Source organism: Octopus sinensis, linkage group LG21, assembly GCF_006345805.1.
Source record: "Octopus sinensis linkage group LG21, ASM634580v1, whole genome shotgun sequence".
Classification (NCBI taxonomy): Eukaryota; Metazoa; Mollusca; class Cephalopoda; order Octopoda; family Octopodidae; genus Octopus; species Octopus sinensis.
The window spans coordinates 4,335,899-4,356,582 of NC_043017.1; the positions used below are offsets into that span (position 1 = coordinate 4,335,899).

The 20,684-nt window shown below is 38.4% G+C and overlaps 1 protein-coding gene across 13 annotated transcripts in view; it reads left to right on the plus strand.

The window, feature by feature from the left end:
• Nucleotides 1-20,684, plus strand: part of LOC115222824 (protein vav) — a 197,910-nt gene that overhangs the window by 63,081 nt on the left and 114,145 nt on the right. For all 13 annotated transcript variants that reach the window (XM_036512017.1, XM_036512016.1, XM_036512015.1 and 10 more), the window contains exon 3: nt 19,027-19,082. In XM_036512017.1, the coding sequence (XP_036367910.1) occupies nt 19,027-19,082 (56 nt within the window). The remainder of the gene's footprint in view (nt 1-19,026; nt 19,083-20,684) is intronic.

Sequence of the window (20,684 nt, forward strand, 5' to 3'; positions counted from 1 at the left end):
ATCTGCATCTATCTGTCTAACTACCTATCTATCTATCTATCTATATATTTGTCTATCTGCATCTATCTGTCTAACTACCTATCTATCTATCTATCTATCTATCTATCTATCTATCTATCTATCTATCTATCTATCTACCATTTTACATCCTCTTTCCATGCTAACACACATACACACACACAAATATATGAATGTATGTGTGTTAACATGTACATGTGTGTGTATGTATGTACACAGATGTACATGTGTGTATGTGCATTTGTATTTGTGTGTAATAGTTGTAAGACTAGGAGTACTGTCAATTTTATTTTGTTTGTATATACTAGTTAGTAGTATTGGTGTTATATTTTGTAGTTTACACTGAAACAATGTGAAGACTTTCAGGTGATGAATCAAATCAAACAGGTGTCGGTGTAGCTTGTGTTTCTCCTGGAGATGATGGTATACACTTCAACATGCTACGAAGGATCATATTCGGAAGGGTGGGTGGGTGGTAGGCATTGTGGTAGCCATGTTAGTGTTGCCGATGGTGGTGGAGCTAATGATTGTGTTTGTGACAACAGTAGCAACTAAAGATGATAGTAATAACAATAATAGTGGTTGTTTGGGGTTGTAGTAGTGTTGGTACTGGTAGCTATTGTATTAGTGGAGGCAGTGTTGATGGTGGTGGTGGTGGTGGCACAAGTATGGAGGGGGTCATGATTGTGGTGGTGAAAAGTCAGCTAAGATTTGATATCTTTAGGCTGTGACCTAATTTCAGAACATAACTCTTCATACCTGCATTTTGAGAAATTTCTGTATAATTAATACTATTTTTTCTACAGTAGGGTAGAGGGGGTGGGAGGTAGGTTGAGGTTAGGGTAAAAAAAGAACAGGAAATTGTTTTACTTGAGGTGTTTAAGAAATAAAACAAAAACAAAAGGCAAAAAGAAATATAAAAACAAAAAAAGAAACATCTTAATTAAGAATGTTTTTTTTTTGGAGTTTTTTCTTGTGTTGGTTTTTTTTTATTGTTTTGTTCTATTATTGTACAATGGATCTATTTGGTTTGCAGTTTTAAAGCCTACATCTGATATTTTATAGATTTGTGCGTGCGCGTGCACATATTTGTATATGTGTATATACACACAAGGCGGCGAGCTGGTAGAAACGTTAGCACGCCGGGCGAAATTCGTAGCCGTATTTCGTCTGTCGTTACGTTCCGAGTTCAAATTCCGCCGAGGTCGACTTTGCCTTTCATCCTTTCGGGGTCGATAAATTAAGTACCAGTTACGCACTGGGGTCGATGTAGTCGACTTAATCCCTTTGTCTGTCCTTGTTTGTCCCCTCTATGCTTAGCCCCATGTGGGTAGTAAAGAAATATATATATATATATACACCACACATGCACACCTACTTAAAGACATACACACTCTCACTGTCACATACATTCATAAACACATATACACACTCAATACTTTGTTGGAAAAAACCATGTGTGCAATCACACATGTTTGACATTTTTCTTTTTACTCCTGGTCATGCTGAGTGAATTTGTCCTCCATTTTATTTATCTCCTTTAATCAGTGACACGACCAAAGTGAATGGCAGACAGTAATGTCTTCTACTTCTAAACGGTTCGTGTTGCTCCTCTTCAAAGGGTCTCCACTTGGTCTTTGAACAGTTTCATTGATCTTCCAGTCAGACATTGGTCCTGATGTAGGCAGCTGTAGTTAGCATAACTTGGCTCATTCAATAGATATGGACCAGCAATGTAAGTACTGGCATCTTTTTGATAGACTAAAGATAGACCCTTGATAGACCGGCTGATAGAAGCTATTGAAAAGAAATTACGTGTGCATATATACATATGTCTAGTGGTTAGGATTCCCCAGGCGGCCCGTGTTTGATTCCTGGCAGGGGAACACGGTAAGTTGTAGGCATAAGATTGGTTGTGTGGTAAGAAACTTGCTTCCCAACAACATAGTTCCAGGTTCAGTCCTACTGTGTTGTACCTTGAGCAAGTGTTTTCTACTGTATCCTTGGACTGACCAAAGTCTTGTAAGTGGATTTGGTAGATGGAAACTGAAAGAAGCGCATTGTATATTGACATACATACATACATACATGCGTACGTACGTGAACATTAAAAGCACATCCAAGTGTGACTGTTGCCAGGGCCACGGATTGGCTCCCATGCTGGTGACACATGGAAAGTACCATTCGAGCATGATCGTAGCCAGTGTTCCCTTACTGGCACATGAAAAACAACATTCGAGCGTGGTCGTTGCAAGTGCCGCTGGACTGGCTCCCGTGCTAGTAGCACGTAAAAACACCTTTTGAGCATGAGCGTGGTCATTGCCAAAACCACCTAACTGGCCCTTGTGTTGGTGGCACATAAAGAGACCCACTACACTCAGAGTGGTTGGTGTTAGAAAGGGCATCCAGCCGTAGAAACTCTGCCAGGCCAGATTGAGTTTGGTGCAGCCTATGGCTCACCAGTCCTCGGTCAAACCGTCCAACCCATGTCAGCATGGAAAGCGGACGTTAAACGATGATGATGATGATATATGTATATGTATGTATATATATTATTATTATTATATCTTATGAAATATATAGAACTGCTTAAGAAGTGCTTGGGTCGAACCTGAGACACAAGATAAGAATTAAAATATAAACACAAATTAGGCAATCAACTTGTTTTCACATACTCATACAGTTATAAATTATAAACTAAAACTTGTCAAGAATGTGATTTTATGAGGATACCTTTCCTGTTATTCGCATGGTTTGTAAGATTTTTATTAATTTTTCTACCAGGACATGAACTTTGGAAACAGCTGTAGAAAGTGGACTTCCTTGAATTATATTATATACCAGTTATATACTGGGAAAAAAAACCAAAAAAAAACATTGTATTTTATGGATCTTTTAATTGGAACTCTTAACTGCTCTTAATTTTAGTACAAAAATATTTTTATCAGTCCTCTTTTTCTCACACTTTTTTCTATATATATTCCACATGGATTCTATTTACATGTATTTTTATATATATTTATATTAAAAAAAATATTCATATATGTTGATTTGTATTAATATATATATATATAGGCGCAGGAGTGGCTGTGTGGTAAGTAGCTTGATTACCAACCACATGGTTCCGGGTTCAGTCCCACTGCGTGGCATCTTGGGCAAGTGTTTTCTGCTATAGCCCCGGGCTGACCAATGCCTTGTGAGTGGATTTGGTAGACGGAAACTGAAAGAAGCCTGTCGTATATATGTATATATATATATGTAAGTGTGTGTATATGTTTGTGTGTCTGTGTTTGTCCCCCTAGCATTGCTTGACAACCGATGCTGGTGTGTTTACGTCCCCATCATCTAGCGGTTCGGCAAAAGAGACTGATAGAATAAGTACTGGGCTTAGAAAGAATAAGTCCCAGGGTTGATTTGCTCGACTAAAGGCGGTGCTCCAGCATGGTCACAGTCAAATGACTGAAACAACTAAAAGAGTAAAGATATATATATATATATATATATATATATATATGAAAAAACAAGTCAAAAATAGAAAATGCTAAAATAATTTTATAGTGAACATTTCAGTACCGGTTTCGGTCATTTTGAGACCTTTTCAACTGTAACGATTAAATAATTAAATTTAGAAAAATTAGAAGAAAAGTTTTTTTAAAAGAATATTTCTATAGTAGTGTTCAGATTTAAGTGGCATTCTGCCTTTCTCTGACTCCCTTGTTTGCACTTGTGTGTCGGAGGTCGTTGTGAGTTCTTGGAAGGGTAGTAGAGGAAGAAGGCTGGTGGGGAAAGGGGGATGGGAGAATCTGGGAGTGCCCTGATGGTCGTATTTTGAATCGTTACAGTTGAAAAGGTCTCAAAATGACCGAAACCGGTACTGAAATGTTCACTATAAAATTATTTTAGCATTTTCTATTTTTGACTTGTTTTTTCATATATATCAACTCGTGTGTTCCTTTTCACCCTTATACATATATATATATATATATATATATATATATATATATATATATATATACATGCATTTTAAGTTGAATTTATAACTGTATGAGCATGTACAAAAAGCTGGTTGCCTAATTTGAGTTTATATTTTAATTCTTATATATATATATATATATATCTGAAGTACAGGAAATTGAATAGTAGGACCTCTGTAAAGCTGATTAACTTAAAACCTCTTAAAATGCAGCCTTCTACCCGAATATATTACTGCTACAAATATCATTTACTGAAGAAGCCAGGATGTTAGTGGATGGTATGGAATAGTGCAAGGCCCCACGTTTTCCAGTTGATCCTTACACAATTTTTGTTTACCCGTAACTATTTATTAGTTCCCCTTATTCTACACACATATACATACTTGTATGTGTGTGTGCATTCATGTGCATGCATGCATATGCTCTCTATGAGTGTGTATGTATGTACGTGTATGATTGCTGTAAATGTCTTTCAGAAAACCTACTGTGTAGCGCAATGAGTGTTGATGAAACAACTACACTCTCCCTTTCTCTTTCTTCCCCCATCCCCACGTATGCATATATATATATGTGTGTATATCTGTGTAATATTCTCGCTAGTTGTTGACTGCTATAATTGATATGATGACATTAACATTAACGAGAATGAATTGATTCTTGGCAGAACAAAGAAAACTGTGGTAGCGTTTGATAGTTTGGTGGTAGTGGGAGTAGGGGGGGAGCTCTGTTGCATTTGTAATCTGTGGTTGGGCATTTTTGTAAACAGATTAAAGGTTTAAGAAGTTCACTGCCTTTTACTTGTGACCAGCTTAGTACTTTGTAATGTCATTTGACTATCAAGCCCTTGTGAATTGTAATTTGCTTCGCAAGCCCTTTTTTTTTTTTTTTTGGTGAGCTAGACTCGTTAATGTTACTGGGTTATTTATTCATCTACATCTCTGTCTTTTAGTCTGCATCTCTGTCTTTTCATCATCACAGGAGTGCCTGTGTGGTAAGTAGCTTGCTTACCAATCACATGGTTCCGGGTTCAGTCCCACTGCGTGGCACCTTGGGCAAGTGTCTTCTACTATAGCCTGGGCCGACCAATGCCTTGTGAGTGGATTTGGTAGACGGAAACTGAAAGAAGCCTGTCGTGTATGTGTATATATATATATATATATATGTATGTGTGTATGTGTATATATGTTTGTGTGTCTGTGTTTGTCTCCCTAGCATTGCTTGACAAACGATGCTGGTGTGTTTACGTCGCCATCACTTAGCGGTTCGCCAAAAGAGACCGATAGAATAAGTACTGGGCTTACAAAGAATAAGTCCCGGGGTCGATTTGCTTGACTAAAAGCGGTGCTCCAGCATGGCCGCAGTCAAATGACTGAAACAAGTAAAAGTATTGTTCGTCTGTGGTCGAGACAATAGCATTTACTATGTTACGCCAGACTTCACGGTCCATCATAGCATTACGGAGGTCCTGTTGCTTGATGCCTGTATCCCTGGAGACTACATCAGGGTAGGAGAGTGTAATACCTGTCCTTCTTAGCCTTTCCTTTCATTCACTCTTGTTAATGTCATATAGCTAGTCAACCCTTGTTAGTCCTCGTTAATATGGTAGTTGACCTCTGACATGATGTTGATTTTTAAGGTTAACCCTAAGTAGAACTGCAATCAAAGGCATTCCAGCCCTGTCCATCCATCCAACCATTTTTAGAGCCATATAGGCCTACATTATCTAATGTGTCCTCCACTTTTTAAGACAGTAGGTGTGAGTTGAAAGAGACTTGGTTGCTACTTCTAGCAGGTCAAATGATTGAGACCTACATCTTGTTGGGTAGTCCTTGTTAATGTAATTTATCTCGTTAATTACTTAGTCCTTGTTAATATCGTTTGGCTAGCTCTCTCTTGTTAATGCTATTTGGCTAATTTTCCCTTGTTGATATTATTTGGTTAAGTTAAGGTGGTGAGCTAACAGAAGCATTAGCACGCAGGACAAAATGCTTAGCGGTATTTCGTCTGCTGCTATGTTCCGAGTTCAAATTCCGCCGAGGTCGACTTTGCCTCTCATCCTTTCGGGGTCGATTAAGTAAGTACCAGTTATGCACTGGGGTCAATATAATCGACTTAATTCGTTTGTCTGTCCTTGTTTATCCTCTCTGTGTTTAGCCCCTTGTGGGTAGTAAAGAAATAGGTATTTCATCTGTCTTTATGTTCTGAGTTCAAATTCTGCCAAGGTCAACTTTGCCTTTCATCCTTTCAGGGTTGATAAATTAAGTACCAATTGTGTACTGGGTCGATCTAATCGACTGGTTCCCTCCCACAAAATTTCGGGCCTTGTCCCTAGAGTAGAAAAGATTATTTGGTTAAGCTTTCTTTACGCCATTTCACATAGCTGTGCTTTATAGAAGCTATTTGGCTGGCTATCCCTTGTTAAAGTCATTTGACTAAGCAAGCTTTTTTTAATGACATTTGCTTTATTAATGTCATTTGTCTAACAGAGCTTTAATTCCAGTTGGCTAACTAAACTTTGTTAATTCCATTTGACCAACAAAGCTTTGTTAACATGTTTAATCTGTCCTACAAAAATATTGTGAGTAATTTTCTCATGACAACACCCAAATGAAAAATAAGACTTTCAATGGAAAAAATTTAGATTATTTTTACTCTGTCTCTTTCATGATTGTACATGTTATTATTATTTGTTGTTTTTTTATTATACTCACTGTCAGGCTGCTGAAGATTCACTTGTGCTGCATTCCTGGCAATAGTATCTGTTAATTTCTTTTTTTTTTTTCATAAGTTTGAATAGGTGGAACAGTGCCCATGATGTTTGTGGTTAGTTGAAGATTGGTAAGAATGATAACGATGATGTTAAATTTGAACATTTGTTGGTTGCTACTCAGTAGATGAAAACATGTGTGTGTATATATATATATATATATATATATATATATATATATATATGTTCCTTTATTCTTTTATTTGTTTCAGTCATTTGACTGCGACCATGCTGGAGCACCACCTTAAGTCGAGCAAATCGATCTCAGGAGTTATTCGTTGTAAGCCTAGTATTTATTCTATCGGTCTCTTTTGCCGAACTGCTAAGTTATGGGGACATAAACACACCAGCATCGGTTATCAAGAGATGTTAGGAGGACAAACACAGACACACAAATATATATATATACACACACACACGATGGGCTTCTTTCAGTTTCTGTGTACCAAATCCATTCACAAGGGTGTGAAGACGATGATTATGAACTCCCTGAGTGGCTAAACCTTGCTGGGAGTAGTAGTGAAAAGTTTATAGGATCTGGCTCACCCCTTCTCTTTATGTCCTAAAAATCCCAACTCTAACATCATCACACTATACCTCCAATGATAGGTACATCAGTATATCATCTCGTGATACCAAAGACGACTGTAGCCAAAGTAGATGCCTCTGCATAGCTGAAAATGCCAAGTCTCATTCAAATTACACTCTTAGCATTTAGAAAAAGAAATGACACGTTAGATAATGTAGTTTTAGATATAATCTATCTGAATACAAGCTGGGATGGTCATGGCTGGAATGTCTTTCATTGTAGGTCTGCTGAAACATGGCAAACCTGAACAATTGAAACAAGCATTTTGTTGTCTGTTTGAAGTAAAAATTTTCTCTTGGATGTGTCATTCTGAGAATGTATGTTGAGGAAAATTTCATTCTGTTGGGTAATTTCTGAGAGGAAGTGGCACTTGGAAACTTACAGTTTTGAAGAATATCCTGAACATCTGTTAATGTCAGAGATGGCTCTACACATTCCATGTGAGGTTGATGGTTCAAAACTAACGGAGGGAATTCAGATAACATATACACCAGTAAGACACACTGCTGTGTTGTATGTATACAGCTGTAAGACTTTGGTGTATTCACGTGCGTGCGCACACACACACTCACATGCATACATAAAGTCACATCTGTAAGACTATATATGTCTATGTTTGTGTATAAATAGCATAAAATAATTTTCAACAATAGAGAATTCAATACAAAGATGTAGCATCTAGGAATTTTATCAAATGCTTGAATAAACATACGTGTGTGTGTGTGTGTGTGTGTGTGTACAATAGGGTTTCACACAGTTTCTATCTGACAAATTGACTCACAAGGTATTGATCAACCTGCAGCTATAATACAAGACACTTGCTTAATGTGCCACACAGTGGGACTGAACCTCAAACTTGCTCTACCTTAGCCTCTCTCTCTCTCTATTTGTGTTTCTTTGTTTTGGCATTGCCTGTTAGTTGTAAGCGTGAGTCTTCTGTGAAAACATATTTGGATTAAGGGACACTTCCTTTGTTTCTGGTTTTTGCTGACAATATATTTGGCTAATTAGCTTTGATCTTTTTCTATGTGGATTGGTGTATCTCAGATTATGACTACATTTTCCTGGTGTATGTTTAAACCACCTCTTTTCTGGTGGTATTTTGATACTGCTGGCATAACATCTAATGTGTTAAAGACCTCATGCTGTCGTGCTTGTAGATTATCTATTATATAAAATCCGTTCTGTCTGTCTGTGTGTGTGTCTTCTAGGATCTCGGGCATCCTCCATCTGATTGCGCTCAAATTTGATATGTAGATAGCGACGGTATCGGGGCGTGTATAAGTCTTGAAAAAAATTACAAAAATCGATTTCAGGTGAGAATGCGATTGATAAAGCCGTAGGAACGTGCATTTGTATGCACAAGTTCATCAGCTGTTGCGATCGATACACATATGCAAGAAAAATGCACATGCAGTTTGCACAGAAAAAGCCTGCTGACTTGAAATAATGCCACAAAATGCAATATATTTAGGAGACCAAAAAAGTAAGATGCAAAAGAGATATTTTCTTCAAACTTGGCATGAAGGAAGGAAAGACTATTTGGTTTCTCAAGAAGTTTTTTTTTTTTTTGCTTTAACTTCGTTTAACAAAACCAAAAATTTTATTGAAATAAAGGAATGCTTAATTATTTTTTAATGAAAAGAAAACATTGATTGCTTTTTATTCATCAGATATGATTCAGCACTGTCCATTGGACGGGGAGTGGGGTGCGTTATGCTCATTCTTAATATAAGTCAGAGTAAGGCAGTGAGTTGGTGGAATCATTAGTGTATCAAACAAAATGCCTGGGGGTGTTTCCTCTGACTTAGTATGTTCTGAGTTCAAATTTCAATAGGATTAACTTTATACCTCTAGAGTCAATAAACTGAAGTACCAGTCAAATACTGGGGTCAATGAAATTAACTTACTCATCCCACCCCCATTGCAGTGTTTGTGCCCAAATCAAAAAGTGTTGTTTAGTCAGAGACAGGAGTGGTAGCTTGTGTCTTTTTCTAGGTCAGCTGAAATTAGTGAGGTTATTGCGATTAATATTTGCAGAATAAAGAAATATATTAAAAAATATGTTGTAAGAGTTTCAAGGAGTTTGAGGATGGGTTGGAAGGATTGCATAAATGAGTTATTGTTTAGTCTGAGGTCAGCTCTGATGCAGCAAACCTATGACTCAAATTGTCCCAAATTGTGGTGGGAAGACAAACAAAGACACAGGGCTTCTTTCAGTTTCCATCTGTTGAGTGGTAGACTTAATCCACTGCTAGGTTTGATCATCTTACCTGGTCTTTGGGTGCCTTTAGTGGAATGCACTGTGTTGCCATCATTCAACTGAAGACTCTATTTGCTGTCTTGATCCACTGCTTCCAACTAAGAGTTGCATTTTCTATCTTCCTCCTCTCTTTACCCTACCCTCATCAATCTCAGAAGACCTACAAAAAGGCCATGGGTATTGTCCCTTCATCCTCTGTTTAAGACCTAAAATAAATAAAAGGGCCTCAAGTACCTCCTACATGGTAAAGCAAAATAAATGGACTCAGGCTTTATATATTTGAAGCCGGGGGACTTCACGGATTATCTGCTCTGAGATATTAACTCTCAATTCTGTAGTCCAGTCGTCAGATGCTGCTAATTAATTAATTTCATTTATGGTCACTTCAGGCAGGATTTGATCTTGGCTGGGCATCAGAAAGGTGTAAAGACCACTAAACTACTCCTGATTGCAACTGCTGTGCTTCTCTTCCACATCAGCCTCTTGCTGCATATTTGGGTGAAAGGTCAATGCTTATACTCTCTCTCCCTCTCTCTCTCTCTCTCTCTTCCACTAACTTCCTTTTTTTTACTGAAATGTAAATAAACACTTCATATGGGCCGTTACTATTCCTTTCAAACACCACCATCATCACCATCATTGCTACTGCCATCACTGTTATCCTAAACATCACCACCATCACTACACAACCACTACCACCAACACCACACTTTACCATCCCCCATTACACACTGCTACCACTACACACTGCCATCCACCCATCCCCAACCACCACCAAACAACTATAAACCACCACCACCACCTCCTACACTACACACCATTATCTACCGTACACTAATTGATGTTTCAAGCTTCAAAACAGGAAACTGTATCTAAAAGCATCTTCAAACTTTTAGTGAGGTTTTGGTGGAAATATTTAATACCAGTGTTGGTGGTGGTGGTGGTGGTTATGGTGGTGGTAGTTGCAATAATGGTGGTGGTGATGATACAGTTATAGTAGTCATAGTGGTAATTGTGGTAGTAGTGATTGATAGCAGTGATAGGTGTTAATAGTGATAGAGGTGATAGTTGTTATAACGGTGATGTTGGTGGTGACGGTGTTGGTAGTTGTGATTAATAGTAGTAATAGTGCTGGTTATAGCGGTGGTGGTGGTGTTTAGCTCCAAGCTGATGCTGAGTGAGTAGATTTATCCTTCTTTTGAGACCTAGTGTATCTTGGATTATATTATCCATTGTGTCCATTTTTTTTTCTTAAGGTGGTGGGATGTGGTTTGAGGCAGATTTGGCTGCTATTGCTAGCAAGATGAGTGACTGGCTCCATTGTTGGTTCACTGGTGCTAGTGTTGATGATGATGATGATGATGATGCTGTTGGTGGTTGTGATGCTGATGTTTACAGGAATAATGAGGATGGTGTTTTTGTGGTGGTGGTGGTGGTGGCAGCGGTTGTAACAGTGATATTGATGATGTTGGTGTTGATAGCTGTAATAACAATTAGAGGTGGTGCACGTGAGGTAAGTGCTTGCCTCGAGGGCTCTTGAGATTGTTAGTGTGGGATGTCGTTCGGAAGTGATGCAATACACACTGCATGTATACACCCATGCATAAGGATGCACTTGTACGTCTGTGCATGTGTTAAGTTATAAGCCTGAACAAACTGTATCAACAGCAACTTTGTTCTTTGATTCTCTGACAGAAATATTAAGATATAATGATATAATGGTCAATGGCCTTCTTACTTCCATCTGCCGTGCCTCTTATATCAGTATACGAATGTTATTATTATTTATAATGATTTCAAATTGTGACACAAGGTCAGCAATTATAGGAGAGAGGCTTACTTGATTACATCGACACCAGTATGCAGTTGGTACTTATTTTACTGATCTTGGAAGGATGAAAGGCAAAGTTGACCTTGGCAGCATAATAATAATAATTTATCCTACTATAGACACAAGGCCTGGAATTTCGTGGGAAGGAGTTAGTCAATTACATCAACCCCTCAACTTATTTTATCGGCCCCAAAAGAATGGAAAAAAGGATGAAAGCAAAGTCAACTTTGGCGGAATTTGAACACAGAACACAAAGGCAGATGAAATGCCATTAAGCATTTTGTCTGGCTTGCTAATAATTCTGCCAACTCACCACATTAATGTTATTAATAATAACAATAATAATAAAAACAGTAATTGTCATCTCACCATTTTGCCTTTAAAAAATTATAAAGGATACATTAAACTATGTAGTTCAGGATATTGAGTAGAATCCGGATGATCATTGCTACAATGCCTTTGATTAGTTAGTTAGTTTGTTAATTTTTTGGCTCAAAAAGCAAAAAGTAAGGCCATGTAGGGGGACATGGAGTTATGTATAGGGTGGTGTTCATGTAAAGAATTCAGGCCACTTGTGGTCAAGGGAGACTTTGAACCGAGTGGTCGTCGGCATCTTCACCATCTCGTCTGGCAGCTTATTCCACGGATCCGCAACTCAGACGGAGAAAGCCCCTCTCCTTCGATTGAGATGAAATCGTTGCAGATAGAGCTTTTCGGAATTACCCCGCAGCCGACGCTCTGGAGCAGAAGTGAAGAACAGCTCTTTCGAGAGGTTACACTTTCCGCTTATGATGTTGTGAGCGAGAATGAGATCACCACGGCGTCGTCGTTTTTCTAGAGAATAAAGGTCGAGCATCTTCAACCTTTCTTCATAAGACAAATTCTTATGGATCTGGTTGATTAGAGATGATCTGGGTTAAATGTGAATATGAAATGGTCTCAGCTGGAAGCATCTGGTGTGTCAGTGCTGACCTGGTGCTAGATAACATCAACCAGTTCCAGTTATTGGACTGTGAGGATGCAGTAACACCACCTTTAGGGGTTTTGTTGATCATATTAATCCCAGTTCTTACTTCAGTATGATACTTATTTTATCAGTTTTGATTTGTTGAATTGTTAAGTTATGGGATATGAAGAGACACTAAACACCAATTTTGAGACTGATGCAAGCATAAACACAGGCTTGGACAGACACACACACACACACACACACACACACACGCGTGTGCTTCTGCACAATCTCCGCCTTCCAAATTCTACTCACAAAGTTTTATAACTGATAATGACTTCTAGCATAGTTAGGTTGGCCTCAGCATGTGACTTGACTTGGTATTTATTTTATTTGCCCCAGAAAAAATATAACATTCACCTCGGCAGAAGTAAAACTCAAGAGCTAAAAATTAGCATAACTAATTATCACAAGGCATTTCATCTGGTGTCCTAATGATCTGTCATGCTATTCTCTCAATTATGAAATAACAACAATAATAATTATCAGTTCTTTATTTGTGACAAAAACATTACAAATGTGGGGTACAAAAACATGTAATTATGTAATTGCCATCAAATGAAAAAAAAAATTAATAAATGGATGTGTTGAAAACAAAATATGAAGATGTAGAAACATATGTTCCAAAAGGGAGATTGTTGCCTAGAATAACAGGGAGCAGCCCCATAAATCCATAAATGCTCTTCAACGCTAAGATAAGTATCTTCTGCCTGCTAGAAATTATTAATGAGATTACAAATGGAGCCCTGTAGCTGCATCAAATTCACTGCTTTCACCATCTTTCAGCAAATTTACTGGAGGGCAGCACTTCTCGCCCTATTTTAACCCTTCTTTTCAAATGGTAATTGAAAATGATGTCTTGACAATTTACCCTTCATATTACCTTTTTTACCATATGCACCAGTTTTCTCAACTATTTTTTTTACCTATGGACCCCTTTCATTCCAATTTTACTGGGGATGGGGGGACCTTCTTAGCCAATTTTAACAAGAAAATCTTACATGAACCGCCAAGGGCCAATATGAATCCTGGCTGAGAACCTCTGATATGCATCAGTCAGATAGTGGAAAACTGCCTGCTTTTCCATATCAAAAGAAGGCAGTGGGTCAGTCTTTACAATGAGCATGTCTGACTGCCAGATCCATCTGACATGCACTAACAGGTGTTTGATGCAACTCTGCAAGTCAGTAAAGAACAAGTGCAAGCAGAATGGTTTCATTCTTGTGTGTTTGTATCAAACAAGCCAGGCTAATACTACTGGCATTTCTGTAGAGTTTATCTCAAACAGGCAACTGTAGGTTGTACTATCTATGGTTGCCAGTTTGAGATAAACTCTACAGATATGGTGCCGGTGCTACATGAAAAGCACCCAGGACACACTGTGAAGTGGTTGGCATTCAGGAAAGCCCTAACTGTAGAAACCACACCAAAGCAAACAGCAGAAACTGGTGTGGCTTCTGACTTGTCAGTTCCTGTTAAACTGTCCAACCCATGTCACCATGGAAATGGATGCTAATAATAATAATAATAATAATAATAATAATGATGATGATGATGTATACAAATTCTTAATGAGTATTTGCTCTGAAAGAATTAGGATTGTCGTCATCATTACCACCACTTTTATTTAAACAGAAGCAATTTAGTAAAGAAAACATTACTTGTATAATTATTTCTGTCCATTATTCTTGGTAATGGTGGTGCTGCAGATGGAAGGCAGTTTCTCAGAATATCTTGCTAATTTCCAGTTCCCCTACATCTCCATCAATTAGAGGTACTAAATCAATCTGGGTGGAGGTACAGTTTTGATGATGCCTATTCCCCTGCTGTATCTGATTCCATTCTCTTCTCTGCAACTCCTCCTGCCGCCGCCTCGCCTTACCGTTTTACTCTTTCCTATAAAATATGTCAAAGTTTAGTTCTGGTTTGTCTCACTAGGAAAATGCTTGAATTCATTAATTTCTTCAGTGGGAGAAAGGAATCATTTGGAAATGTAGCTTTCAATGAAAGTGAGTAGGATGTATGGTGGGGAGAACATCAAGGTAATGAATAAACGAAGGGGGTGGAAAAGTTGGGCATGTTTGTAAGTCCGCCCCCCCATCATCCGGGTTTTTTTTTTTCCTTAGAATAAAGGTGAAGCAAATTGTTTAATTTCTATGAAGGGTCTCTGCTTAGTTTTGTTTAGAGAAAACGGGTGTTTTTTTTTCCCAACTGTTACCTCACTCCCCTCTCATTCAAAGGAATGAAATTCCCAAATTCGGTACCTTACCAGTATACACGCTGACAGGAAATGACACTTTGTCATCATTAAATAAGTTTTCTTATTTATTTATTTATTTATCTTTGTAAATCAACTACAGAAATAGTAATTTTTATTATTTCATCCAAATTACTACTGTAGCTATTTGCTGCTGCTGCTGCTGCTGCTACTACTACTACTACTGCAGCAATAGTAGTAGCACTGTGGCAGGAATGCTAAAATATCTAACAAAACCCTTTCTGGTATCTAGTTGTCTTTATTTACTCTTACTCTTTTACTCTTTTACTTGTTTCAGTCATTTGACTGCAGCCATGCTGGAGCACCGGCTTTAGTCAAGCAAATCGACCCCGGAACTTATTCTTTGTAAGCCCAGTACTTATTCTATCAGTCTCTTTTGCTGAACCGCTAAGTAACGGGGACATAAACACACCAGCATCAGTTGTCAAGCAATGCCAGGGGGACAAACACATACACATATATATACATATATACGACAGGCTTCTTTCAGTTTCCGTCTTCCAAATCCACTCACAAGGCATTGGTCGGCCCGGGGCTGTAGCAGAAAACACTTGCCCAAGATGCCATGCAGTGGGACTGAACCCGGAACCATGTGGTTGGTTAGCAAGCTACTTACCACACAGCCACTCCTGCGCCTACATACAAATCTTGCTGGGTTTAGCTGTTAGTTGCATCCTTCTTATCTCTGAGTGAATGGTTAAGTACCCGTGGTGTACAGAGGTAAATTTAATCTACTCAGGCTTTCTCCTCAAATTTCTGGCTCTGTGCATGCATTTGTTAGAAATTTTTATGATGTCTTCAATTTGTGGTTTGAGAAATAGATCGAGTATATTGCACCTTGTTTTGCATCAAAAGGAAACAGCTATTTCTTGGTAAACATGCATAAGAGAGTGTTCAAGGTTAGCAAATACTGTGTGAATATGCCCCAGCAATATCTATAAATCTCACTATTTTTTTGGAACATGCCTAAGTCTATCTCTTTAGGCAATCTGCCAATGTATCTACAAAAGTGGTTGTTTATCATTCCAGCAGAGCCAATTAAAAATGGGATGAGGGACACTTTTTTTAAACTGTCATAATGCCTTTAATTATGTAATTAACAACACTTACAGACCTAGGCAATTGTAGTTTTGTGGTACATTCGTATGTCTTTTGTTATAGCTAATATTTTAATGTCTATACACAAGTGGTTGAGTATTGTTTTCCATTTGAACTAATTACAAATAAGATGATACACTTTCACTGCTTCTATCATTTGACTGCAGCCGTGCTGGGCTACCAGCTTGAAGGGTTTCAGTCATTCACATTGATCCTAGTACATATTTTTACACCTGGTACATATCAATCTCTATTTGTTGATCTGCTAAGTTATGAGACATAAACAAAGGCTTTGTTTTCAAATGGTATCTATGTAAAAACAGACCCATACAAATAAGCATGCATGCCTGCATGAGTCTGTCAACTATGTGTATATTGTACGAGTATGTCACATCTATAATAGCCATCATCATCATCGTTTAACGTCCGTTTTTCATGCTCGCATGAGTTGGCCGGTTCGACCGGGGTCTGGGAAGCCAGGAGGCTTCACCAGGCTCCAGTCTGATCTGGCAGTGTTTCTACAGCTGGATGCCCTTCCTAACACCAACCACTCTGTGAGTGTAGTGGGTGCTTTTTACGTGCCACCAGCACAGGGACCAGAGGAGGCTGGCAACAGCCACGATCGGCTGGTGATTTTTATGTGCCACCGGCACGGAGCCAGCCAAGGTGCAATACACTTGATCCTATTTCTCAAACCACATCAGCCACGTTTAGATGTTGCTTTTTAGGTACCACTGGTACGGGTATCACAACTACAATTTCCATTTGATTTTTATTTTGATGCTGATGTACTTGACTCAATAGGATATACATACATATCATAAGCGTAGCAAAATTGGAAATTTTTGGATGTTATTTATTCACCATTACACATGTTTCATTTGCTATGGATTTATGGAGTTTTACATGTTAAATAGACATGTAAGGAATTTCCGATTAGAAATTCTTCAGACAAAAAATTAAATAATCCAAATTTTTACATTTAAGTGAAGCATTTATATTTAGATTGTAATCAGGAGCAGCACAGGCAGCCCCAGTAAAGGAAAAAAAAGGTGACACACATACATGGGATTTATCCTAACTACCTGCACAATATATATTATGTGTGTCCATAAAAGATATCTACTGACATATATATATCAGAACCTTGTACTTATTCTATTGATCACTTTTGATGAACTGCCAAGTTACAGGGATGTAAAGATGCCCACAAGGTTGTCAAGTGGTTGTGGGGTACAGACACAAAGACACTCACATGCACACACACACACACACACACACACACACACACATCTGTGATGAGCTTTCAGTTTCTGTCTACCAAATCCACTCAAGGCTTTGGTTGGCTCAGGGCTATAATAGAAGACACCTGCTCAAAGTGGCATGCAGTGGGATTGAACCTAGTTGAGAAGCAATGTTCTTACCATACACCCATGCCTGAATCTACATCTTGTACACGTCGCACACAAATACATGAATGACAGGTTTCTGCACAGTTTCCATCAACCACTTTTCACTCAAAAGGTATAGACTGGCCTAAAGCTTTTGTAGAAGCAACTTGCCCAAGATGTCATGCAATGAAACTGAACCAAAACTATGTGGTTGCAAAGTGAATTTCTTGACCACACAGCCATACATTTTTGCATACCATATTGTCTTCTTGACCACACAGCCATACCTTTTTGCATACCATATTGTCTTCTTGACCACACAGCCATACCTTTTTGCATACCATATTGTCTTCTTGACCACACAGCCATACCTTTTTGCATACCATATTGTCTTCTTGACCACACAGCCATACCTTTTTGCATACCATATTGTCTTCTTGACCACACAGCCATACCTTTTTGCATACCATATTGTTTCTTGCAGGTCAATTAATTGCATAGTGGATATCTCACGAGCTTATTTTAAGTTAGTTACAATCACCTTGGGAAAAGCAAAATGCAAAAAGATTTTAGAGAATGTAATTTTAGATCACCGTACATCAATAGTGATATGATATTTAATTGTGTACCTACTGTTATCAGGGTGAGGCGCAATGGCCCAGTGGTTAGGGCAGCGGACTCGCGGTCGTAGGTTCGCGGTTTCGATTCCCAGACCGGGCATTGTGAGTGTTTATTGAGCGAAAACACCTAAAGCTTCACGAGGCTCCTGCAGGGGATGATGGTGATCCCTGCTGCACTCTTTCACCACAACTTTCTTTCACTCTTTCTTCCTGTTTCTGTTGTACCTGTATTGCAAAGGGCCAGCATTGTCACACTCTGTGTCACGCTGAATCTCCCTGAGAACTACGTTAAGGGTACACGTGTCTGTGGAGTGCTCAGCCACTTGCACATTAATTCCACGAGCAAGCTGTTCCGTTGATCATATCAGCTGGGACCCTCATCGTCGTAACCGACAGAGTGCTCCTATACTATACTGTTATCAGGGCTGAGCTGGAATTAAACAGTTATTTTTAGACTTTAAGAAATAATGCGAAGATTGTTACTTTGGAAGAAAATACCTACAAAGTGTGTGTGTGTATTGGAGATACAAGTTGAGTGTAGATCAAGAGTATTGGGGAGTCTCTAGTTGCTATTGGCGACTAAGACAAGTGAGATATTTTATCAAAGGGTTCATCATATATTTTAGAGCTGTATATTTATATCATTGACATTACTATCTTAGATATTTGACATCAGCACCCTGTATACTTGACTCTGGTACAATGTATGTTTAATACAAGTACTCTTTTATATTTGACATCTGCTCTCTATAAATTTGGCATCTTTATCCTGTACATTCCACATCAATACTTTGTTTATTCGACCTATGTACTCTCTATTCAATATCCATAATCACTATATTTGCTACATGTACCTTGCATATTTGACATATGCTCTCTGTATATCCAACACATGTACTCGTATAATTGACCATGGCCTGTGTGTTTGGCATAGCAGTGTATTAGTCAAAAGTTAGCTTGACTGATAGAGTAGGGTCCGTTGCGTGTGTTTCCTAAATCTCTTTACCATTTACCCTGCTATCAAACCCTTCCCCTCATACAAATACCTCTCCAGGCTTCATACACGTACTCCTCATTCCTCTCTACCAATACCACAGGAAACAATAAAAATATTGTTAAGATTTTATTATGAAGAACTTGTTAATATTATTTTCTTTATTGGATGTTTTTCTTTCTTCTCCTATCCAGGTTTTGTACACATTGTCGAAACTTTCTAAAACAGAACTAGCTCAAAAGACTGCCAGGTATGCTTTTTAATAACTTTATTATTATTATATTATTATTATTATTATTATTATTATTGTTATTGTTATTATTATTATTATTATTATTATTATTATTTTTTTTTTTTTTTTTTTTTTTTTTTTTTTTTTTTTCCTGAGCACATTATTTATCTCCTGCCTAATATTTTAGAAGACTTCAACCCTTTAGCATTCAGATTTCTCTGTCAATGTAATGCTTATTTATCCACGTTGTTTTGAATTAATTACACATCCTCTTTAACTTTAAGATTTTGATGGTGTAATTGTTTATTTTAAATAATGACATTGTAAGATACATATGAGAAACCGAATTTGGCTGGTTTGAACATAAAATATTCAGAAAATTCTTTGGTTAGACATGGGCTGATTTGAATGCTAAAGGGTTAAAAAATAGTTGTTTTTCACAAACTCTGCTGTAATGATGCTAGGGTTCAGATCTTGGATGAACAGACAAAATTAATAAAAGCATTCTAATCACAACCATCCAATCTTTTTGAAGTTGGTAGAATGTGAATTGATTGAGATTTGGCTGTGATTTCTAGCAAGACAAGCAACCACATAATGATCTTTATTAGCAATGTGGAGAAGGTGTCTTCCTGTGTTTTCTTGCCAGTTTTCACACCAACCACACCACTGTCATCATCATCATCATCACCATGAAGTAAATATCTAATATGTGTCATTAAAAACAAATACATTTTGGTCTTGAAATGCTTTCATTATATTTGAAGTATCTCAATTTTATCACCTGAGTAGTTGAGGTGCAGAATTGCTGGTCTTTGGACCACAAGTTCGTATCCTGCTTTAGCTATTTTATTGTGCCTTCACTGCACCACTTCTCTTTGCTCTCATCATCATCATCATCATCGTTCAACGTCTGTTTTCCATGCTGGCATGGGTTGGACGGTTTGACCAGAGTCTGGGAAGCCAGGAGGCTGCACCAGGCTCCAATTTGATCTGGCAATATTTCTACAGCTGGATGCCCTTCCTAACGCCAACCACTCCGAGAGTGTAGTGGGTGCTTTTTACATGCCCCCAGCACAGGAGTCAGTCAGGTGGCACTGGTGCCGGCCACGTTTGGATGGTACTTTTTACGTGCCACCGTCACAAGAGCTGGTGAAGCTGGGGGCTGGCATTGACCACGGTTGGATGGTACTTTTTATGTGCCACCTGCATGGGGAGCCAGTCAGGCAGCGATCCATGCATGAATGGTGCTTATTGCATGCCACCAGCACTGATAACAACTGCAACTACAATTTCCATTTGATTTTGATTTACTTGACTCAAGACGTCTCCTCAAGCACAGAATGTCGCCTGATGATTCAAAGGTACTTTTTAAATGGGCTGGTTATGCAACACTGGTGTAGGCTACAAATGTGATCTCACTTTCCTTGCCAGGTCTTCTCAGTCACAGCATATCTCCAGAGGTCTCAATCTTTCGTCATTGCCTCTGTGAGGCCCAACGTTCGAAGGCTTCCAATCGCTCACCAGATAAGGGATCAGGGTACCTTGTCAAAGGCTTTCTCCAAGTCAACAAAAGCCAAGTATAGGGGTTTATCTTGGCTAGATAACAACTCTGGAGTT